Source organism: Gigantopelta aegis, chromosome 14 (genome assembly GCF_016097555.1).
Source record: "Gigantopelta aegis isolate Gae_Host chromosome 14, Gae_host_genome, whole genome shotgun sequence".
NCBI lineage: Eukaryota > Metazoa > Mollusca > Gastropoda > Neomphalida > Peltospiridae > Gigantopelta > Gigantopelta aegis.
Window position 1 is genome coordinate 48,428,613 of NC_054712.1, and position 25,929 is coordinate 48,454,541.

The following is a 25,929-nucleotide window of genomic DNA, read 5'->3' on the forward strand; positions in this document are numbered from 1 at the left end:
ATAGTTATTGATTCTATTTCTTGCCCACTTGATTACAAAAGCAAAATATTTGTAAACTTAAAGCAATCTTTCATTCTTGACCTCTATAAACAAACTCATTTAATCATACATGCATTAAAAATAGTCCCCAACTGTTAAAAAAGAAACGAAAAGTAAAACGTTCATCATAAAGTTAAAAGTTTAAATTCATTAAGCAACTTTTGTTTAATATATATATATATGGGAAAAAACCAACCCCATCATAAATCAGCAACTTCACAAACTATGATTTATTACAAACATTACTGTATGATTGTAATTGCTACACAATCAGTATATTAATATAATTCAACATGGTCACTTACAAAGATGCTGAATGGTGTCAATTTTTCAAACAGCAACTGTCGCAAGCTTGCAGCTGCTGTACTGTCTAGTGACGACAAAATGTTCATTGATAGTATTCAATGTATTGTTATGACCCATGCCATAAAGTTACCATGAGAAAATACAATATTTATGGAACCATTTATTACAAACCATGTCGGTAATAAAGGAGAGTACAGGACCTTACCCTCTGGGGGGTAGGGGGGGGGGGGGGGGACAGTTTCCCCATGAGAATCTAACTTTTTATTTTTTTACTCCAGAAAATAGCATACATATCTCAGGGTTTAATTTTTATAGTGTTTCATTTGTTTATAAAAAGTAGTGCCGCCGCTAAGCCCCACCCCCCCCCCCCCCCCCCCCCCCCCCCCCCAGATTTTGATCAGGGTATGGCCCTGGAGTACAGTATCTACTTTAAACATTGATATACCAAACCCCATATTTATCAAACAATTTAAGCCTAGACTTCAGGCTTTGTTAAAGTCTTGCCTTTTGTCTGAATACTTTAAGTTTTATAAGCACAGGTTTTCTACTGTTTCGATGAGAAAGTAATGTTTGTTCCACAGATGGGTCTCACGGGATGATTATTAAATGTATTTAACATGAAATTTCGTAAAGTTTGTTTGTATCTTTTCAGATCTAATACGACGGACGGTCCAAAATTGTCAACTACTACAGCATGTGCAGTATGTATATAAACCATGATATTTGTTTTGGTTTTTGGCCATTCATAAATATCCATAGGTGGGGGAGAGAGTCATTGCCCCCTGCCCCAACTCTGAAGATAATGCATTGACCCCCTCTTCTCTCTTCCACCCCCTCACCCCCACCCCCGGTTGAAAATCAAGTTCATATTTAGCTGCTCCAGCCCACAGCCCCATTGTCATCTTCTGATGCCTCTGCTAATACATTGCTATCAACATTTTCATGACCAAACAAACCATATGCTACCCTAGTAAAATCTATCGTCAGACATTTCTATTTTCTAAAGGACTGTGTTGTAAAACGTTTTGGTTTTCTTTTATTACTATATGCAGGCCTGGTGCTTATAAAACTTTTTAGAGTCTAGACTCGAGACTCTAACAGAGTCTGAGACAGTAATGTCATGACAACGCCATACAAATTGTATGCATGTGATGTCATTAAAGATTGAATCTGGACTTTTTATAAGTTTTATAAGTACCCGGCCTGATCTTAATCCACTCCCTGCTGTATGGCAGTGGTTGAAATACTGCCATCCCAACTGGTTTTTGAAAAGTGGTTGTTGGCCATCATCATCACAATGGTCTGGTAGAGACTTTCCTATCGGTGGGCCCATTGGGCTATTTCTCGTCCCAGCCAGTGCACCACGACTGGTATATAAAAAAAAAAAAGAAAAAAAAGAAGGTATATCAAAGGCCATGGGATGGTGCATATAAAAGATCCCTTGCCGCTAATCGAAAAGAGTAGCCCGTGAAGTAGTGACAGCAGGTTTCCTTTCTCAATACCTGTGTGGTCCTTAACCATATGTCTGATGCCATATAACCGTAAATAAAATGTGTTGAGTACGTCGTTAAATAAAACATTTCTTTCTTTGGTAGAGGTGTGGGTTTTTAACCAGCAATTATTTTACATTTATATTCACACATCAGTTTGAGTTATTCATGGCAGGTTTTGATTCAGGCTGGCAAAAAAAAAATTACGCATTGTTCACACAAATCTAATTTAGCATAACCTATTTTCCGTCCGCACATTAAATTTGGGACATTATTTACATGGACATAACAGGTTATGCAAAAAGAAAATGGGTTACCTGAATTTATTTTTTTGTGTAACCGATAAATGGTTTACGTAAATATTCAGATCTCAAAGGCCTGTTGCTAGACGTAATATCCGGCAGACATTTCAGCCAATTTCCACCCCTGTATGGTTTGTACACTTTTGAAAAAGTTGATAACAGTGAATTTCCCCTTAATCAGACTATTGTTTAAAAAAAAAAAATAATAATAAATCACTTTTCCCATTGAAATTCATCATCACAATGTGGAAAATGTTATTAATTTTATGCTGGTATATACTCAGTCTGAGAGTTGTGTTTTAATTGCTTCTGTTGAACATATCCATTGAAATTACAGTTTCAGTAGTTTGTTTATGTTGCCATAGCGACATACATGACTAACTGGGTGATTTTTTTCAAGTCCATTTCTTTAATACTCCAGTTTGCAATATTAACAATCAATCTTCTTCTTTTTTTGTTGATGTGGGCTCAAATGTTAAGATTAAATACTTTTAATTTTGTAATTATCATAATTGTTTCTAAAAAAAATTCTCTTCATATAGCCTACAAGGGGCGGGAAATACATAGCCCAGTGGTAAAGTGCCCACTTGGTGCGGGGTCAGTCTAGGATCGATCCCCATTCGTTGGCCCATTGGGCTATTTCTTGCTCCAGCTGGTATATCTAAGGTTGTGGTATGTACTATCCTGTCTGTGGTATTGTGCATATTAAAGATCCCTTGCTACTAAATGGAAAAATGTAGCGGGTTTCCTCTCTAAGACTATATGTCAGAATTACCAAATGTTTGACATCCAATAGCCAATGATTAATAAATCAGTGTGCTCTAGTGGTGTCGTTAGACAAAACAAACTTCTTGGTCCCTTTTTAAATATATGTGACTTTGTGCAATAGAGAACCTCTCTAAACTGGATACCTCTTAAAACCAGACTTTTTACTTGGACCCAAAGGGGTCCAGTTTAGAGGAGTTTCATAGTACATAACTTTGTGGACACTAAATACTTGAAATTGATGTAATTCGTTATCTTCTAGCCTTCAAACCAAACTTCAAACTTGGTGAACATCAAATATTTGTAACATCCATAATTTTGTTCCTTTCTCTTCAACTAGCCAACCGACCAATGTTTAAACTTTGTGAATGTTAAATGTTTGAAATAACTGCAATTCTGTGTATGTGTTTCTCTTCATTTAGCCTATAAACCAAACTAAACTTTATAAACATTAACGTAGCCCAGTGGTAAAGCGCTCGCTTGATGCGCAGTCGGTTTGGGATCAATCCCCGTCAGTGGGCCCATTGGGCTATTTCTCGCTTAAGCCAGTGCACCACGACTGGTACATCAAAGGCTGTGGTATGTGCTATCCTGTCTATGGGATGATGCATATAAAAGATCCCTCGCTGCTAATCGAAAAGAATAGCCCATGAAGTGGCGACAGTGGGTTTCCTCTCTCAATATCAGTGTCGTCCGACGACATATAATCGTAAATAAAATGTGTTGAGTGCGTCGTTAAATAAACCATTTCCTTCCTTGTAAACATTAAATGTTTGAAGTGACTGTTCATTCTTTTCTTTTTTATTTAGTCCTCAACACAGAGTACGACAGCCTCTACAGTAGCTCCAGCCAACTTGCCCAACTTGGATTGTTTGGTTCTGAAAAGCACTGACGGATCTCTCGATCCCAGATCGTTGCTAGACCCAAACTTTTCTACAGTGGGATCTGCAGGCTATCAGAACAGGCCGCCAGTCCGGCCCGGTCCGAAACCGGAAATTCCTGACCGGCGACTCAAACCTCAGATGTGCGCAGCTCCCACTCTTCCGACTCACTACCAGTCGGTGTTCCTTCCTCCGGAGATACCCGTTTCCAATGCCAACACCAATTCTAACAACCATCCTACGCCGCCATCTGTGTCGGGTGTTTCACCAATGGCAAACGCCGAGGTTTCCTCTGCAGTTCCATCATCTGCTGCATACACGCAGCCATACGACAGAGAATTTCAGACATTGGATCAGTACCAGGATCACCACCCACATGTGGCTGTGAATGTGAGTCATGCTAAGAGTAGCTCTGAACCAGTTTTGTCGGCGGCTGGGGCAGCAGCACAGCAACAGCAGCAGCATCTACAGAGTGCCCTTCAGCGATCCAGCTCTGCGGCCGCGCAGTCCTTCCAGGGAGAATCGGCGTACGGTTTGCGAAGAACCAAGTCTGCCGCGGCTTCAGGAGGCTTGACATCGAAGCTTCTGGCCAAGGTGATGGCCATCCCGGACCTGGAAAAGAGACGAGCCAAGTGTGAGATAAATATCATGACGCTGGATGAAGAAATGGAGGAGATTGAAGGTGACCTGACGAGAGTTGTTGAGGAAGACGAAAACTTCCTCGAAAGTCCTGAATTCAGCACCCTGAACAGGAAGAAAGGAATGTTGATGAGAGAGAAACTGAGTCTCCAGAAGTACAAGGAGGAGATGGATCGGATGATGCCTGGCAGATCTGAGATCAGCGAATCACAAGGTGTCTTCTATCCACCGTCTGTGATGTCCACGAGCAGTTCCACCAGTGCCATGGCGACCAGTCCTATGCAGTCGTTTCCCAGAGCACATTCTCCAGGCATGGTTATGACATCGGAGGTAGCTGCGAGAAGATCCTCTGAAATTTCTGACCCTGAGAGTATGTATCACTCATCCGTGGGATACCACTCGGCTACTCTTCAGCCAGCAGGCGGATACAATCTCCAACAGCAGATGATGCCTGGCTCTCATCAGACACCTGGTCCCCATCAGATGCCTGCCCCCAATCAGATGCATCTTTCCCAACAGATGACTGTTCCCTATCAGATGCCTGCTCCCAATCAGATGCCTGTTCCCCACCAGATGCGTGTACCACACCAGATGCCTGCCCAGACAGCTACAAACCTGACAGCTCAGTATCCCAGTGTGCCGAGGCATCTGACGCAGGCCTACAGTCAGCATCGGCATTACCAGCAGCAGATGCTTCCCAGTGGGTCACAAATGGACAACCGGATCCCAGCCAGTGCTTCGGAATACTCTCAAGCTAACCTAAGTTCTTCTCAAGCTGCCAGCTCTCCGGTTTCGGAAGTGTGGACTCCCATAGTTTCTCCCACTGTGTCCGGATACAGTTCTGGCGGCACAGGTCAGCAGGATCCAGTGTCGAATGTTGCACAACACGTTATTCCTGCATCCGAGGCTACTGCAGGTCAGTCTGTGTCAGCAACACAGGCGATGGTGGGTGACAAGCAACAGGGATCTGCAGGTCTGTGTATGCAGGCAGACATACGAGGTGGTGGAGGTTAGTTGGTGGTGGTCTTTTTCTCTTGTAATTACACAAATTAATCTGCTACCCTCTTCACACATACTAACATTCATCAAACATTGAAACATGTGTGTCCTAGGCATAACTTAACCTCTTGGAAAATTCTTCCCCAAAACATTGTATAATATTTATTATTAAATTTTTCTTTTGAGTAGGGAAAACGGGTCCATGGTGTAAAACGCTAATGAAGATGGTAGTTCTTTAATATCTGTGATCATTTTTAAAACGATGTTCTAATTCAATCTGCATATAAAGCGAAATTTTATTAGCTTAGAATCAAATCCATTTGAAGCAATCATACAAACCAAACTCTATGGTGACAGAGGAGAACTGGAAAAGACAGCTCATTTCATTTTACAGACTGGAATACTGAGTTTTTAATCCATCTGTGACACTAAAACCAGCAGTAACCAGGGCTTTTAGAATGTTTATCAAATCCACTAGCCATGGGATCAGTAATTTTAAACATTTACTAGCCACAGTTAAAAATCCACTAGCCATGGGATCAGTAATTTTAAAAATTTACTAGCCACAGTTAAAAATCCACTAGCCATGGGATCAGTAATTTTAAAAATTTACTAGCCACAGTTAAAAATCCACTAGCCATGGGATCAGTAATTTTAAAAATTTACTAGCCACAGTTAAAAATCCACTAGCCATGGGATCAGTAATTTTAAAAATTTACTAGCCACAGTTAAAAATCCACTAGCCCAACTTTACTTTAAAGTATATACAATTTTACTAACAGTAATAATCAGATATGTCACCTGAAGGAGATAGAGCTTAAAAACACTTTAAGATTGGGGAGACAGGAGTGGAGCCAGGATATTCATATTAACAAAATAGACTTAAATGCAGCATTTGACAACTTTTTTTCACCAGCCGTCAGGCATGATAATAGTAGCTATTTACTAGCCCAACACTGAATATCACTAGCCATGGGAGTGGGGCTACCATAATCTAGAAGCCCTGCATTAACATGACGGAATTTTGGGGGATTGCTCAAGAGCCTATTTACATATTCATACACTGCTTTTGTTCAGTTGGACATACAGGTACTTACTTTAAAAATATCACCTTTGAAACTTTTCTAACGCATCAAATATTTGTTCCTACTGATCAGTTTAACAATATTTGCAAAAACAAATTAAGAAAAGGAACTACAGCTGGTTGACAATATATTACCCTCAAATCCGATTGTAACAATAACACCAAGGAATTTTTTTTTTTTTTTTTTTTTCATCACCAGATACATCACAAGCTGCCCGGTCATTTCCACAGCAACCGACAGTGCCGGAGAGTTTGACTGGTTTTCAGAGGAGTTGGCACTGTGAGCACTGCACATTGATCAACGAACCTGGCACAAGGGTCTGTCAGATGTGTCACAAGACGAGCGACACGCCCGAGTTCGTTAACGACCAAACAGAAGGTGCCGGTGCAGGCGCAGGCGCAGGTGCAGGTGCAGGTGATCCAGAAGACAACGAAGAGACAGCTGTCGTTCAGATTGGCAGGAAGATTGCAGAAATCCACGATCAGGTGTGTGTTGTCGTGGCAATGTTCTCTTTGCAAAACTTCTAAATTTTAAAACTAACAGGCAAATTTTATTTTATTTTGCTGAAATCATTTGATAGAAAATAATTGTAGATTTTAACTTTAATAGATAATTTGGCACAATTTTTCTGCCCAGCCAGATATAGCCATGGTAAAGTACCAAAATTTGTCTGTAAAAAAATCTCATGGTTAACATGTTGAGCATGTGTCACTTGGAATTGCTTCCTGTTCAGATTTACTACGAAAAACAGGCGGCTCATGAGAAGTTTCAGAAGACCCTGCAGCAAGAGGCTGCTGAGAAGAAAAAGCAGGAAAAGAATGTTCGAAGCAAATCAGATGACAATGAACGAGAATTACCCAACAAGAAACTATTGCCTACTCTACAGGTAAATCATTATTTCAGTTTACTTCCCAACAAGAAACTGTTGCCTACTCTACAGGTAAATCGTTATTTCAGTTTACTTCCCAACAAGAAACTGTTGCCTACTCTACAGGTAAATCGTTATTTCAGTTTACTTCCCAACAAGAAACTGTCTCCTACTCTACAGGTAAATCGTTATTTCAGTTTACTTCCCAACAAGAAACTGTCACCTACTCTACAGGTAAATCGTTATTTCAGTTTACTTACCAACAAGAAACTGTCACCTACTCTACAGGTAAATCGTTATTTCAGTTTATTTACCAACAAGAAACTGTCACCTACTCTACAGGTAAATCGTTATTTCAGTTTACTTACCAACAAGAAACTGTCTCCTACTCTACAGGTAAATCGTTATTTCAGTTTACTTACCAACAAGAAACTGTCTCCTACTCTACAGGTAAATCGTTATTTCAGTTTACTTCCCAACAAGAAACTGTCTCCTACTCTACAGGTAAATCGTTATTTCAGTTTACTTCCCAACAAGAAACTGTCACCTACTCTACAGGTAAATCGTTATTTCAGGTTTACTTCCCAACAAGAAACTGTCTCCTACTCTACAGGTAAATCGTTATTTCAGTTTACTTCCCAACAAGAAACTGTTGCCTACTCTACAGGTAAATCGTTATTTCAGTTTACTTCCCAACAAGAAACTGTCACCTACTCTACAGGTAAATCGTTATTTCAGTTTACTTCCCAACAAGAAACTGTTGCCTACTCTACAGGTAAATCGTTATTTCAGTTTACTTACCAACAAGAAACTGTCACCTACTCTACAGGTAAATCGTTATTTCAGTTTACTTCCCAACAAGAAACTGTTTCCTACTCTACAGGTAAATCGTTATTTCAGTTTACTTTCATCCTTGTAGCCAGTTAAGGCTCGAGTTAAAGTTTGGTTTGTTTAACGACACCACTAGAGCACATTGATCTATTAATCATCACCTATTGGATGTCAAACATTTGGTAATTTTGACATATAGTCTTAGAGAGGAAAGCTGCTTAATTTTTCCATTAGTAGCAAGGGATCTTTTACATGCACCATCCCACAGACAGGACAGCTCATACCACAGCCTTTGATATACCATTCATGGTGCACTGGCTCCAATGAGAAATAGGCCAATGGAACCACTGATGGGGATGGATCCTAGACCGACCATGTATTAAGTGAGCGCTTTACCACTGGGATACATATGGTTCAAGCTGTGCTCAGTACACATCACAACTATCATAATTATTATTCAATTATTTTATTCCAGGTGATTCTGTAGGATTTTATTCTCTTTGCTTAAATGGTTTAAATATAATTTTATTTTGAGGTTGGTTAACATTCTAAAACAATTTGTTTTCTGTTCCCCCATATGATCAGTTATTGTAAACTGGATTAATGTTTTTACATGTTTTATTATCCCCCACAAAAATGCACCTTGGTGTATGTTTGTGACTTGGTAAATTTTGCAAACAACTAATGGTATAATTTTTTCCAGTAATAGAAATGGACAGATGTTTCGGACCGAGAAAAATAACAGGAAGTAGGACCAGGAAACACGCGTTTTTTCAAAAATAATTTAGGTCTCAAAGGTTGAGAATCAGTCACAGACTGGGGAAAAGGAGCTCCCACCCCAGATATATATATTTTCATATTTATTTTCTTTATTCTTATTGTAAAGAACAAAAAAAAAGAGCAACATTAAAGGGAGTATGTGTTTAATACGGTGTTATGTTTACATTTTCCCTAGAAAACTGAGCTGTACCAGAAATCTGACCCGTGTTCAAAGATGGAGACGGAAGGGTCGGAGTGGCAGGCTGCCAATGCTAGTCCCGGCTCCAGTGGTAGCGACTCTCTCCAGGGGAGACAAGCGAGCGACTCTCTCCAGGGGAGACAAGTGAGCGACTCTCTCCAGGGGAGACAAGCGAGTTTCGAGGAGAAGATGCAGCACATCAACGAACAGCGGCTCACCAAACAGATGCAGCTGGACGGAGCCGACCTCGTGCAGCTCTTCAAAGTACTTATTTACATCTATAGCCTAAAGCTTGGCACACACTTACCAACTAACACTAACTCGACTGGTGGGCTGCATGTAGTGTGAAAATGTGCACCTGCACACATCAGCCGATGTGACTGTCTAGTCGGGGCAAAACTGGAGATTAGAAATGATTGTCGCATCTTTGGCCTGCACACATTTACTGATTATTGCCGACATGACTGTCACGTCAGCGTTGATCGGTAGGGGTGTGCCAAGCATAAAGCTGCTTTTACTTATAGATTGAACATGATAATTTTTCACGTTCATGCAAATATGAAACACTGAACAACTGTACACACTGTGTGAACAGCATTACACTTTTTATCTGCTCCCCACTTATGATCAATTATTGTAAACTGGATTAATGTTTTGACATGTTTTATTATCCTCCCCCCACGAAAATGCACCTTAGTGTATGTTTGAACAGTGAACAGCATTACACATTTTATCAGAAGCCGTTCATACAAAAGTGTGTAAAGCGGTTCTGTGGTTCATACTTGCATGCACATAAATAATTATCATGTTAAATTTTTATGATTCAAAGTGTAATTATTTCATTAATATAAAATACTACGAAATTACAAGGGCACACTTTCTTAAGAAAATTAATACATGGAATATGGGGGTGTGCCCCATTTTGTGCTTCGTCTTTTTCCATCAGTAGCTGAGTGAGGGAATTGTCACATGCTTTCGTACATTAATACAAACAGTTTTAAACAATAAATAATGTTTACTGATTCAGCATTAATGGCTAACGTAAAGAGTAAAAAAAACAAATTATATTTGAAATAAAAAACCCAGCTGAAATGATCTGTTTTTATTTTCTAAGCATGGGCAATTTGCCGAAATTGTGCAAAATTGAGATTCCTGCAGTTACGATGTTTTAAGTCACATGATATTATGTGGATCAATCTAAGCATGAATGTAGCCCAGTGGTAGAGTGATCAGTTCAGGATTGATGGGTCACAGGATCAATCCTACTCAGTGGACTTTATTTTTTTTCTCTTCTCAACAACAAGGGTGGGATGTAGCCCAGTGGTACAGTGCACGGTCGGTGTGGGATCGATCCCTGTCAGTGGGGCCTATTGGGCTATTTCTCGTTCAAGCAAGTGCACCACGATTGGTATATCAAAGGTTGTGGGATGTACTACCCTGTATGTAGGATGGCACATATAAAAGATCCCTTGCTGCTAATCGAAAAGAGTAGCCCATAAAGTGGTAACAGTGGGTTTCCTCTCTCAATATCTGTGTGGTCCTTAACCATATGTCTGACCCATATAACCGTAAATAAAATGTGTTGAGTGCATATTACTTTCTTTCTCTTCTCAACAAGTGCTCCATGACTCAAAGGTCATAATATGTACTGTATTTTCCTGTCTATGGAACAGTGCATATAAAAGATCCATTACTGCTATAATATGGTTGGAAGTAGTCTAAAAGGGAGACAGCAGGTTTCCTCTCTTTCTCTCTTTCAACCAAATGTCGACATAATTATAGGCTGTAAATAATAAAATATTAGTGATCTTAAAATTTAGCGAAATGCAAATAAGTGACATATTAGCGACATAAAACTTTAGTGAGGTTGTCATATCAGAAATTAAAAAAAGTATATGTTTAAGTTGTAGGGGCCAGCTTAAATAATATTTTCCACCAAATTTTGACGCTATACAACTAGCAAACAACTGAAACGTAGTAGAAAATTGCAGTGATGTGCATGTTAACTAACTATTGTTGTTTGCTATCTGTTTGGTTTAATCAATAGCATGTATCCATCATTGTGTGTTCAGTTAATCACAGACGAAACAATCACACAGACATTTTTCGGAAGTCTAGGCCCAATTTCATAAAACATTGTAAGCCTGGTTTTGCATGTAAACGTAAATCTTTGACTAAAACACAATTCTTATTACTATCATAGTACAACAAATATAGTTTTAAGTACACATATTTCATTTTCTTTTGTCATAAAAATGCTCCATCTTCCATAATGATGTAATTTTCTGTGTGAAATAAGATGTCAAACACGTGTAAACGTATGCCCAGTATAACTGCTAGTCACAGACGTAAACTTATGATGTTTAGTGAAATTGGCCCCTGTCTCTTTAAATTTAGCTTCATGAAATATTAGTGTCTTGTATGGCCTCGCTAAATTTGCTAAAATTTTATGCTCGCTAACATTTTGTGATTTATAGTATTAGGCACTAAGTAGCCATAGTTTAAAATGTGCCGAGATGTCATTATAGAAATATTCCTTTCCTTTCCTATTATGAACAACTTTTATCTTTCAGTCTGCTGAAAGAGCTAATATGTATTCATATTGTGTTTTATATTAGCTTATAACACGACTGTAAGGTAGTGATATCAGGGCCTCCAAACCTGACACTACCATATTTGTTTCTGGGGTTAATAAAAAAATTGTTTATTTTTTTTTTAAAAAGGAACAAAACATTTCTTGATTTATAGTATTAGGTACAAATGTACTAAATAGCCATAGTTTAAAAAAGAAAGAAAGACATGTATTATTTAACGACACACTCAACATATTTTATTTACGGTTATATGACATCAGACATGGTTATAAGGACCACACAGATATTGAGAGAGGAAACGCGTTGTCGCAACTTCATGGGCTACTTTTTTCGATTAGCAGCAAGGGATCTTTTATATGCACCATCCCACTCCATAGTTTAAAGTGACAGGCTTTAGTTTTTAAACACTAAGGCATATTTTTCACTACTAGAGCCTTTTTGATACCTGAAATCAAACTTTACTTAGATTTTATTGTTTACATTATACATTTACGAACATCTGAAGTGTTTCTGGTCATCCTGGTGTTTTTTAATATCACAAAAATGCATGTCTTTTATAGAGTCCAGTGTTAGTCTATTTTTAAGGGTATTTCTCTGTTTTAATGTCACAGACTCTAGTTTCAGTGTGTTGTAACTTTATCCAAATGTGTTACAGGTTTGTAGATTAACAAAACTTAGTGTCCATTTTTTGTACAGGTTGAAACTAGGGTCTGCACCTTTAACATGTGCCGTGATGTTGTTAACTATTTCTTTTCTTTCCTTGTATGAACATTTTGTGTGTTTCAGTCTGCTGAGAAAGCTGGATATGAGTTCGATGTGGCATGGATAGCGTATGAAATCTGTGGGATGAAGCATTTGCTTGTTCTCGACTGGTTGACCAACAACTGGAGGTCGATGATTCAAAGTGTCGTGGAGGAGGTCAAACTGGAAGGTCAGAAACTGGATCAGAACGATGTCGGGGAAGTATCGGAGGAGGAATCCGTGTCGGCGTTGAAAGAAGCGAGAGGGAATATAGAAGAGGCCGTGAACATCTGCATACAAGCTAGAAAAGTTTTGGTAGGTGGATAAATTGTAGCCTTCACTTTTAAATTTATACATAATATAATGAGTGAAAGATATAAGGGAACACATAACCAGTAACAGCAAATATTGACTGCATCCAAAACTCATCCACAGTATCAGGAAGTTAACTCTGTTAAAGAGGCTGTCATGAGTTTCCTGCATTGTAAGATGTTTCCGACTAATAAAATCTTTTAACGTCTAAAAATATGCAGTAAATATATTTTCTTGTTTAGAATATCAGTGTCTGTAAATTCAGTGTGTTTCAGGTCGGCTTAATATTTGTAAGAAACCCAAAGTGGATTTTGTTTTCAAATAATTTTGTACGTATGAAAAAAAAATGTTCTAGAAAATAAAATGAAATTTAACCTAGTACAAATACTACAATGATCAGAAAAAATGTTTAATATACAGCCACTAATATTTTATGTAGAAAAATACATTTAATATATAATTACAGTCGTTAAAAAGTTTCTGTTAGTCGATAACATCTTAAAAATTGCAGCAAACTCAGGACTGTCCCGTTAATGACATTCAATCCCACATTACAAATTATAATTAGAAATGACAGTGTGAGACCTCTCCCCTTTTTATTAGACGTCTAATGTTGACAGATTTAGCAGGCATTCCTGTCCTTTTCCTGCAGTCATTAAACAAAGGCTACTTTGATTGCGGGGCGGGACGTAGCCCCGTGGTAAATCGCTCGCTCGATCCATGGTCGGTCTGGAATCGATTCCCGTCATGGGCCCATTGGGCTATTTCTCATTCCAGCCTGTGCTCCACAACTGGTGTAACAAAGGCTGTAGTATGCACTACCCTGTGTGGGATGGCGCATTATATAAAAGAACCCTTGCTGCTGATCGAAAAGAGTAGTTATGAAGTGACGACAGCGGGTTTCCTCTCTCAATATCTGTGTGGTCCTTAACCATATGTCTGATGCCATATAACTGTAAGTAAAATGTGTTGAGTGTGTCATTAAATAAAACATTCCTTTCTTTGATTGTAGTATGCTGAAATCAACAGTGATAAATCGTATCCACGAGAAGAGGTACTCGACGCTATGTTCAGGGCAAAGGGTGAGAAAGAGCGTGTGCGACAAATCCTCGACCAGTTGAAACTGCAGCCGTTTATTGACCGCGTTTGGAACGGAGCGCTGCAGCACACAGACATCAGCAACATGATGTTAAACGTCAACTGTGAGAGTGTGTCGACGAGTGTCATCAACCACAAGGACTTTCAGGATCAGATAAGAAACCAGCTGATTGACATTGAGGTTGGTTCCTACTTACCTACATACATGTACATACCACATACAACAAGTGCACACATACACTCACACACAGAATGAGAGAGAGGGACAGTGAGAGAGAGAGAGAGGGGGACAGAGAGAGAGAGAGGGACAGTGAGAGAGAGACAGAGAGAGAGGGGCAGTGAGAGAGAGAGAGGGAAAGTGAGAGAGAGACAGAGGGACAGAGAGAGGGACAGTGAGAGAGAGGAGAGAGGGGGACACACAGAGAGAGAGAGTGAGAGAGAGACGGAAAGAGAGAGACAGTGAGAGAGAGAGAGACAAAGAGGAGAGAGAGAGAGAGAGTGACAGAGAGAGACAGACAGATATACAGAGAGAGACAGTGAGAGAGAGAGAGAGAGACACAGAGAGAGAGAGACACAGAGAGACAGTGAGAGAGAGAGAGACAGACAGACAGAGAGAGACAGAGAGAGAGAGACACACACAGAGAGAGAGAGAAAGGAAGAAAGATGTACAGTAAAACCTCTCAAAACTCGACTTTCTGTAAACCAAAATTCACGGTCCCATTTTAAATATCGGTACAAGACAGAACTTCACTAAACCAGAAACCTCTAAAAAAAATGGATTTTTTATTTGGTTCTGTGAGTGTCCGGTTCAGAGGGATTTCATCCTATTTGTATATGCACTATGATAATCATTCATTGTCTCAACTTCTATAATCTTGCAAGCCCAATTAATGTATATCAAGGTTGAGAAATTGTTCAATGACCAGTATAATATTCACCAGCAACTATTTTTATGTTTATCTCGAACCACCAAAATTACAAGCAGTCTATTAATATTAGTTAGTGATGTGTATTGTACTGATGTCTTTTTATATTATTAGTTAGTGTGTGGTACTGATGTTTTTTACTGTTTTTTAATTATTTTTTAGAAAAATCTGCATGGTTCTCATAGAGGCCAGATCTCAGAGTTTGGGGTTGAGCTATTAGTTAGTCAGTGATTGTGGTTCTGACATGTTGTTTTTGTCAATTTATTTAGAGACGTACCCGCATGGTTCTCATAGAGGCCAGACTTCAGAGCTGGGGTCGAGCCAGCACCGTGCTGACGATTCTTGACAAAGATCTGAAGAACATGGACTCAAGCTACGAGTGTACGCTGGAGGATATCATTGAAGCTGTGCGCAACTGTGGAGACCGTAAGAGCTCTATCGTCTACCTGCAGAAGGAGTGTAGTCTCTGCTACTCAAAGTATCCCATGTCCAAGGTACATCTCTGTTCACTCAGTAGAGGGAATATAACCTCTGTCAAAGGTACATCACTGTTCACTCAGTAGAAGGAATATAACGTCTTTCTTAAAGGTACGTCACTGTTCACACAGTAGAGGGAATATAACCTCTGTTAAAGGTACGTCACTGTTCACACAGTAGAGGGAATATAACCTCTGTTAAAGGTACGTCACTGTTCACACAGTAGAGGGAATATAACGTCTTTCTTAAAGGTACGTCACTGTTCACACAGTAGAGGGAATATAACCTCTGTTAAAGGTACGTCACTGTTCACACAGTAGAGGGAATATAACGTCTTTCTTAAAGGTACGTCACTGTTCACACAGTAGAGGGAATATAACCTCTGTTAAAGGTACGTCACTGTTCACACAGTAGAGGGAATATAACCTCTGTTAAAGGTACGTCACTGTTCACACAGTAGAGGGAATATAACCTCTGTTAAAGGTACGTCACTGTTCACACAGTAGAGGGAATATAACCTCTGTTAAAGGTACGTCACTGTTCACACAGTAGAGGGAATATAACGTCTTTCTTAAAGGTACGTCACTGTTCACACAGTAGAGGGAATATAACCTCTGTTAAAGGTACGTCACTGTTCACACAGTAGAGGGAATATAACCTCTGTTAAAGGTACGTCACTGTTCACACAGTAGAGGGAATATAACGTCTTTCTTAAAGGTACGTCACTGTTCACACAGTAGAGGGAATATAACCTCTGTTAAAGGTACGTCACTGTTCACACAGTAGAGGGAATATAACCTCTGTTAAAGGTACGTCACTGTTCACACAGTAGAGGGAATATAACCTCTGTTAAAGGTACGTCACTGTTCACACAGTAGAGGGAATATAACCTCTGCTTCGCAAAGTATCCCATGTCCAAGGTACGTCACTGTTCACACAGTAGAGGGAATATAACCTCTCCTTCGCAAAGTATCCTATGTCCAAAGTACGTCACTGTTCACTCAGTACTCAGTAGAGGGAATATAACCTCTGCTTCTCAAAGTATTCTATGTCTAAAGTACGTCACTGTTCACTCAGTAGAGGGAATATAACCTCTGCTTCTCAAAGTATTCTATGTCTAAAGTACGTCACTGTTCACTCAGTAGAGGGAATATAACCTCTGCTTCTCAAAGTATCCTAGGTCCAAAGTACGTCACTGTTCACTCAGTAGAGGGAATATAACCTCTGCTTCTCAAAGTATCCTAGGTCCAAAGTATGTCACTGTTCTTACAATCTGCTAAATTATTGTTTGTTTTCCCAAATTATTCACCCAATATTCTAATGAATACAGGACTGTAAGCTAATACTCCAAATTAATATTTTTAGTGAATTACTTTGCCTGTCTTTGTTCTTGCAGCTGACACTTAAAATATAGAGAATATTACATGAGTGGCTGTTACACACCTGGGGCCTAACTCACAAAGGTCTCTTAGGCTCTGCTAGACAACAAAGTATGCTCTTTGCAAGTCTTTTAACATTGCACTGCGAGATCGCAAAGTTGCAAGAGTTTAGTGAATTAGGCCCCTGAACACATATCTTTGGAGCAAACTTGAGTTGGGTATGTTAGGTTGAAAGATGTGAGATAAATAGCATTTGATGGAAATGAGTAGTATTCTTTTTCTTACATATCGTTAAAAGCCAAGTTTAAACACATTTTAAAACTCGATATCTGTAATGTTAATTTCTGTGGACAGTTTAGATTTTACTTGTAAGTCGGCACCATAGAGCAGCCAATTGGGTGTGTTCAAATTGATCTTGAACATAACAATATATTGAATATCACCGTTTGGACTCATAGATTTCTTACTTTGTCCTTACAAATAGTTAGATAAGAAATTGGTTTAAATAAGTGGATGATATAATCTTCTGTTAAAACATACGCATGATAATTCATTATGATTATGAATCACTCGGTAGGAAAGCTAATAACTGCCAGTTAAAACGTGCTGGGATGTTAGGAATTATTTTTTGTACTAGGAAATGTGTTGGCGGTAAACCTGTTTTGCTTTATTTCAGATGACAAACCTGAATTTTTGTCAGTGCCAGATGTGTGTGTCCTGTTTCAAAGAGAGCTTTGCCATCACGATTCGAGAGAAAAACGTCCGCAGCTGGAATTGTCCCATCTGTGAATCGCCCGACATGGAAGACGCGGACGTGGCCACAGATTACATTGCCTTCCTCGGTCTTTTGGTATGTGGGCATGTCAAAGTTCAAGTTTGTTGAGTTTAACGACACCACTAGAGCACATTTATTTATTAATCATCGGCTATTGGATATCAGACATTTGGTAATTTCGACATGGTCTTAGAAAGGAAACCCCCTAAATTTTTGCATAAGTAGTAGCAAGGGATCTTTTATAGGCACCATCCCATAGACAGGAAAGCACATACCATGGCCTTTGATATATCAGTCGTGGTGCACTGTCTGGAATGAGAAATAGCCCATTGGGCCCACCTGTGGGGATCGATCCCAGACCGACTGCACATCAGGCGAGCGCTTTACTACTGGGTTGCGTCCCACCGTTGTGGGTGTATCGGCGCTTTACTACTGGGTTGCGTCCCACCGTTGCGGGTGTATCGGCGCTTTACTACTGGGTTGCGTCCCACCGTTGCGGGTGTATCGGCGCTTTACTACTGGGTTGCGTCCCACCGTTGCGGGTGTATCGGCGCTTTACTACTGGGTTGCGTCCCACCGTTGCGGGTGTATCGGCGCTTTACTACTGGGTTGCGTCCCACCGTTGCGGGTGTATCGGCGCTTTACTACTGGGTTACGTCCCACCGTTGTGGGTGTATCAGTGCTTTACACCTGTTGGCCAATTGTAGGAAAACAAATTGTAGAATCAATTTAGTGTCTACTGATGGAAAGATATAAGAGAACACATAAACAATAATAGCAAATATTGTCTGCAACCAAAACCCTCATCCACAGTATCTGTAAGTGAACCGTGTTACTGGCAGTCAGTCCCACAGTACTGACATTCAGTCCCACAGTACTGACATTCAGTCTCACAGTACTGACATTCGGTCCCACAGTACTGACTTTCGGTCCCACAGTACTGACATTCGGTCCCACAGTACTGACATTCAGTCCCACATTACTGACATTTGGTACCACAGTATTGACATTTGGTCCCACAGTATTGACATTCGGTCTCACAGTACTGACATTCAGTCCCACAGTACAGACATTCGGTCCCACAGTACTGACATTCAGTCCCACATTACTGACATTCGGTCCCACAGTACTGACATTCAGTCCCACATTACTGACATTCGGTCCCACAGTACTGACATTCAGTCCCACATTACTGACATTCGGTCCCACAGTACTGACATTCAGTCCCACATTACTGACATTCAGTCCCACAGTACTGACATTCAGTCCCACAGTACTGACATTCAGTCCCACATTACTGACATTCAGTCCCACATTACATCTCTGTGTTTTATTACAGGCAGAACTACTCCAGTAGTGAATTAAATGTGGTCTCAAATACCACATGTTCCCGTATTGTTTTCCATCTGTAAATTTAAAGGCACTGACTTTTTTTTGGAATCGATTTACCGTATATCTTCGCTTGTAAGTCAATCTCGACTATAAGTCAAGTCCCTAATTTCAAGCCCTGAAAACGTATTTTTTTATTGACCCGTTTATAAGTCGACCCATTAAAAACAACTTATAAATATTGAAGTATTTCTTATGTTCAGCACATGAGAACAATAATGTACAATATTATACAAAAGAAAATTATTTTACAAACTTCAGTTTTCATGTTTTGTACATCGCAATATTCCAATCAAACTACATAGCATCAAAACGAAATATTCCTTTGGTTGATAGTGAAAGCTGTTTGACTGTTACCGTATGGCACTGTACAGCATGGTTTTGTGCACAGACAACAATTTTATTTACAACACTGACAACAGATCACTACGATAAAACTGAAAGTATCATCAGTTAATCACGTTTTGCCGCCATATTAATATATGTAAGGAAGATAATTCTGGAAAGTACACTGGTTTTTGTACCAAATGATGTGTGTCCCTATTGGTCTAGTGAACTGCAGAGACCAGTCTAAGCTAATTTAAGGGAAAGCTCATTAATATTCATGAAGCTAATCATCGACAAAAGATTGTTTGAACAACGATTAATGCCAGTGACCAGATTTCAAAATAAACTCTGGCAACAGGTAGTTAGTATTGTTTAAATTTTTCCTATTAGTGATGACTGTTATTTTAACTTAGTGGACTGCTGTCTTGGCATGTGAGTGAGATCGCACGCCTTTTCGCATAGCCAAAACCGGTCTAATGCACACACAAAAAAGAGGTTATAAAAAACAAATTTGTCAAATTAACATATTTGAGTATAAATACAAGGCATAATTCAACGATAAAACTTGTGAAATAATCCCCAAAACGGTAATGTTTTTGGGTGAGATTTTTTTACCCTCTTATAAGTCAAGTTATAAAATAATTTTTTGGTGAAAAAAATTCGACTTATAGGCGAAGATATCCGGTAGTCTATTTAAAGGCATTGACCCTATTTTTTTGGCAGTTTCAACTAATTTTTATCTATTACTCTAATAACAGATTTTTTACTGTTAAATGACATATTACTTGCTTAAATGTTTAATTTTGACAAATCATATTTATTTCGCGAGTCCTGGTTTAGGAGTTTCATTTGAAACAGAAAAGTTATGTACAGCTGGAACAAGAATCGGTGACTTTAAAACAAATACACATTGGGTGCTTTTGGCTTACAGTCATAATACATAGACCTTCAATAATTTAGTCACTCTTGTCTTCTAAAAATTTTTGTCATCCATTTTTAATGGCATATGTCACTGAATACCTAACGAATGTATGTGTTCATCTAAAAGTGAAAACCAATGATTCCTATAAGCATGTTTGTGGGTTTTTTTATTAGCTTCAAAAAGTGGAAGATGAAGATGTACTCAACCTGTTTGAGACTAAAATTCGAGACTGGCATCTTCAGAAGGACCCAAATTTCCGCTGGTGTGTGCACGTAAGTTACACTTACTGTATGTCTGTGTGTATGCATAGGCCATTATATTTGGGACGTAATTTCTTTATAGTTTTTATATGACTAGGTGTCGAATGTAATTGCTCTATTACTGTTACAACATTAGGTGTTGAATATAATATCTCTACTTCTCTTACATCGTTAGGTGTTGAATATAATATCTCTACTTCTCTTACATCATTAGGTGTTGAATATAATATCTCTACTTCTCTTACATCATTAGGTGTTGGATTTAAATGTCTGTTTTTGTTATGCCATTAGGTGCCAGACTTAATTTCTCAACTGGAATTAAATATCTCTAATTCTTCCACTTACTTAATGTTCATGTACTTTATAAAATGTTTCTTATGAATTTTGCCGTCCTACCAAGTATATTTTGAATACACGTGAACATGTATATATAGTGAATACATGTATACCGGTCTATAGTGAATAAACATATGTCAGGGCCGTACCCAGTGGGCTGTCGAAACGGTTGGTGTACCATCACCTCTGCAGACTGCAGGCCATAGGATTTCAAACTTGATGTGAAACACGTTTTTGGTTCCGTGCCTTGTGATCATGGGAACCAATCGGAAACTGTTTATATTGTTTTCATTGAATAGTCGTACTCGATATAATAATCATGGACATTTCGGTTCTGTGATTTTACCGACACGGTACTGGAAAAGACCGTTACCCTAAAATCCGAAGGCCTGAGACTAAATGGTTTTCAAAAAATAATATAATAATAAAAATTGCTTCCATATCTGTATTTACAAAATTGCACCACAAATATGATTAAATAATTTAATAGGATATGTTAATTTTAAACAAGTTTTCTACATAAAACACATTAAAAAGTTTGAATAAAAACTAAACAAAAATCCACCATAGTGGCTTTAGGCATAATATGCCTAAAATGTTAGTACAAAAGTTCCACTTTATGATTTAAAAACAAAAAACACCCGTAGTACAAGTGGGTTAGAGGCCTTGTATTTTTATTGAATGCATTCGTATTGTATTTTTATTCCTTACAAACTTCTCTCTTGTTTCAGTGTGGCAATGGTTTTCTGTACCAGGGTTGGCAGAATGGACGTGGCAGGTTGGATATGGTTTGTCCACACTGTAATAAAAAGACATGTTTTGAATGCAAGAAACAGGTTTGTCTTCTTTTTATTAACTCAACAGTCTCTTGTTGAATTTATATTTGTGAATTGTAGTCCATGACATGGCATATAATGCACTAAAATACTGTATCTTTAACTAATTATGGTACTAAAATTACGGGAACTGTCCATAATATCTAAATTAATGCACTAAAATACTGTATCTAATTAACGTACTAAAATTACGGGAACTGTCTTTCAAGCACAAAGTTACTAATATGAAATATACATCTTTCAAGCACAGTTTTGTAAAAATTTTGTTTTGTGCCATGAGGTATATTATACCAGTTCAGATCAGAACTTTTTTTTAAAACTATTAACACTAGGATTTAGTGGCATATTTTGTCTTCTTTCTACTACTGTTTAGAGGTTAAAAAAAAAAACCCAAGTTCTAACTTTTCAAGAACTGTAGTATTGATTCTGCTATAAAGGACTCTAGTTACACAAATATTGATTCTGCTATAAAGGACTCTAGTTACACAAATATTGATTCTGCTATAAAGGACTCTAGTTACACAAATATTGATTCTGCTATAAAGGACTCTAGTTACACAAATATTGATTCTGCTATAAAGGACTCTAGTTACACAAATATTGATTCTGCTATAAAGGACTCTAGTTACACAAATATTGATTCTGCTATAAAGGACTCTAGTTACACAAATATTGATTCTGCTATAAAGGACTCTAGTTACACAAATATACGAGGGACATATTCCCTTTACACCGGTTGACCTGTAAGTAGGTCAACCTTCACCTTTGTCTTTTTGTTAGTGTGACACAAAATGCATAGAGCACCCCCCTGCAAAACAGTTTGATTATTGAGACAGGGGTGGAAGAAGTTTGTTTTGTTTAACAACACCACTAGAGCACATTGATTATTAATTATCAGCTATTGGATGTTAAACATTGTGGTAATTTTGACATATAGTCTAAGAGAGGAAACCCGCTACATTTTTCCATTTGTTGCAAGGGATTTTTTATATGCACCATCCCACAGACAGGAGAGACAGGTGTGGAAGCATTAAAATGTATAACAGCTAACAGCCACTTGTCTGAAAAGGATACTTCCAGGATGTCCCTTCAGTCAGCGTCAGTCTAGACTATAAGCCTCACCTGGGGTGGGATTTAGCTCAGGTAGTTGAGTGCTCGCTTGAGGTGCTTGCATCGTAGTATCGAACCACCCTGGTGGATCCATTCAACTGATTGTTCTTTTCTCTCTTCAACCAGTGCACCACAACTGATCAAAGGCCGTGGTATGTGCTTTCCTGTCTGTGGGGAAGTGCATATAAAAGATCCCTTACTGCATTAGGAACAATGTATCGGGTTTTCTCTGATGAGTACGAGTCAGAATCACCAAATGTTTGACGTCCAATAGCCGATGATTAATTAATCAGTGTGCTCCAGTGGTGTCGTTAAACAAAACAAACATTAAAACAAACATTGCAAACTTTACCTTTGCATGAAAACTGTATATAATACATTAAATGTAAACCAACTGTTTAAATACATATAGCACTTCCTGATTCCTGATTTTTTATTTCTTAGTAACTCTTGCTATATGTACATTAAGTACTGCATTATTTATGTGTCTTTTTTTGTTGTTGTAAAAATTGAATTATAAATTTCAGCAGTAAACTTATTTGCTGTTAGGTAAATTAGGAAAAAAGACCCCACAACTGTGATTTAATAATCATTTATTCAGGGCTCGCACTGTTGGTAGCCAAATTAGCCATTGGCTAATTTTTACAAAACATGGCTAATAAAATTTGCAAGTGGCTAAAATTTTGGCTAAGCCATTTTCTGTCTTCTGATCTGAACAAACGGTTACATAATCTATCCGACACCTCAAACATAATAATAATACCAAATATTCAATTGGCATAATAGCGATCTTGCGACCGGTAAAAAAAAAATGGTGTCATGCAGAATTCAGCGTAGGGCTTATAATGTTTGGTTATTTTAATAATCATGGTTATTAATTTTAACGGCATGCATTCAACATGTATGACAGCAATGTCTGGAAGATCTGTAACTTATTATTTTTACTTTGTAAAATCTTTGAACCAAAGTAATAAAAACAGCCCGACAATGCATGTCAATTTTAATACACATGCCAGTTCAGGGCCGAAAGACATGTAGGCTGTCTCAAGGGCCGAGTTCAGCCAGACCGAGCGAAAACAAAACATTCGCTAGACTGGTTTGTGCGCTTCACGTTAAACCAAATGGACATGACGAACACCAATCAAATAGTTCGCGAACATTAGGAAGAACGTTCGTTGGCTGAACTGAGGACAGCTCTCGGCACGAATATACGTCACACTTCAGAGTCAGCTGACACCCGCGTGTCAAGAGACATCATTGTGGACATTAAACAATACGATTACACAAAAGTAAATCTTGATGTAAATTTGTAGAAAAACAATAGTTGTTCGCATCAATGAATACCTAACAGCAGTTTTTGTTTATTCCTTTGTCTTTGTTCATTTCGTACCGATGGTCGAGAGCACGCATGCAGATCGCGATCGCGGAAAATGAACATGCAGTATTTATACAAATTGCAGTTAAATGTACACTGAATTAAAGTAGTTTACAATAATCATATTTGTTAGATAATTTTAGCTATAAATTTGTAAGACTGAGGTGACATTTAATAAGTTAGCTGGATTTTAAAAAGACCGTAAATTTTAATTTTATTAACGTTTGTTTTTGGGTTTTTTGGTGTTTTTTTAATAAATGGAGTATACTGTGAAGTCGGCATTCTTAGCCGAGGTATTTTGCAAGCAGAAGTCACAACAAGCATTTAACACGACGCTGAAATCAACAGCAACAACATGGCACAAATGGGATGCAGATGATTCGTCCTCTGGACATTTCGTCCACAGACGATTCGTCCACTAAATATTTGTCCACTGTTGAACTCGAGACGATTCGTCCACAACCAAAAATTGTTCTTGGACAGTTTGTCCACTGTAAAAAAAAATTATTTGTTATTTACTGTATATTACGTCCATGGGGGGGTACCAAGTATGATTGGGACAGTTTGATTGACATAGTCTATTACAGTTATACTATTGTAATTATAATAGGGAATGGAACAAATAAAATGAATTAAAGTAAATTTACGATTATATTGTAAACATTTATTATGACACTATTTTAGAACGAGCTCTCAAAATTAATAATAATAATAAAAATATATATACATGTATATATATATATATTTAAGAATTGACCGCAATTATTTTTTGGTTCATGCAAGTATGAACCGAAAAAAATGATGTGCACCTTGTATGAGCCCGCGTATAAGTAGGCGTGGCTTATATTTTTTCGGTTCATCGAGATATGAACGAAAAAAAGTAAGCACCTCTGGACCAATCAGATTGCCGTAAAGTGTATAGACGCAAAGAAAATTTAATTATATATACCGGTATATATATACTTCATGGAGAGTATAGCTGATCATTCCAGAATAACAACATATCTCTAATGGACACGTACAGACAATAACAAGTTGATAGTGCCACTAAAATTTAGTTTGTTTCATATACTAGTAGTTTACCACAAAACGAAAATAATTAACCATTTCAATTGCTAAGAAATAACATTTTAGATTTATAGGTCTAAATGTTGTAATCGAGTGGACGAATTGTCCGAGGTGGGTGGACGAATTGTACGTGGACGAATTGTACAGTGGATGAATTGTCTGTGGACGAAACGTCCAGAGGACGAACTGTCTGGAAAGCGCACAAATTATGAAATTGTTTTGGGTGGAGAATTGATGGGTCACTTGAAAAAAAAAAAAAAAAAAACTAATTCAAATTAACATAAAGATTGCTATTTAAAGAAATAATGAGCTCTATATAAAAAAAAAAGCTCTCAATTTTTGATTTGGGAAAAAAGGAAGAAAGAAAAAACACCTCCATAAACATCCACCCACTCCCATATTTCTGTATGTTTGTTAATTTAATGTCATAGGCCTTAGAAGTGGGGGTGGGTGTATGGGGTACTGGCTTCAAACTCTGAAGATAATGCATAACCCCATCCCCACCCCACCCCACCCCACCCCACTCCCGCTGAAAAATCGAAGTAATATATTAACTGCCCCTACCCCTATTGTGGTTTTGTTATTCCTATTTATTCCAGTTTGTACACAATTAGCTGAAAAAGATACATTTTCATATTCATATATAAATACTCTATACAGTACTGCGTAAAACAAATTTTGGCTGAAGCATTTTCAATATGGCTAATAAAAATTCCATTTGGCTAATATTTTGGCTACAGGTATTTTTTATCCAGGGTGAGCCCTGTTTATTACATACCTATTCAGTCTTTCTATATTGATAAAAGCCTTTTGAAACAGTAATACATTTATTCTGTATCGC

The 25,929-nt window shown here is 38.2% G+C and overlaps 1 protein-coding gene across 1 annotated transcript in view; it reads left to right on the forward strand.

Annotated features, from left to right (window-relative positions):
• The window catches only part of LOC121389316 (E3 ubiquitin-protein ligase RNF31-like), a 66,231-nt gene that overhangs the window by 22,782 nt on the left and 17,520 nt on the right, over positions 1-25,929 (forward strand). The window contains exons 8-19 of the mRNA XM_041520912.1: positions 998-1,046; positions 3,712-5,431; positions 6,705-6,991; positions 7,240-7,392; positions 9,161-9,427; positions 12,544-12,813; positions 13,823-14,089; positions 15,104-15,328; positions 17,367-17,540; positions 20,277-20,375; positions 21,431-21,535; positions 24,369-24,502. Coding sequence (XP_041376846.1) covers positions 998-1,046; positions 3,712-5,431; positions 6,705-6,991; positions 7,240-7,392; positions 9,161-9,427; positions 12,544-12,813; positions 13,823-14,089; positions 15,104-15,328; positions 17,367-17,540; positions 20,277-20,375; positions 21,431-21,535; positions 24,369-24,502 — 3,750 coding nt within the window. The remainder of the gene's footprint in view (positions 1-997; positions 1,047-3,711; positions 5,432-6,704; positions 6,992-7,239; positions 7,393-9,160; positions 9,428-12,543; positions 12,814-13,822; positions 14,090-15,103; positions 15,329-17,366; positions 17,541-20,276; positions 20,376-21,430; positions 21,536-24,368; positions 24,503-25,929) is intronic.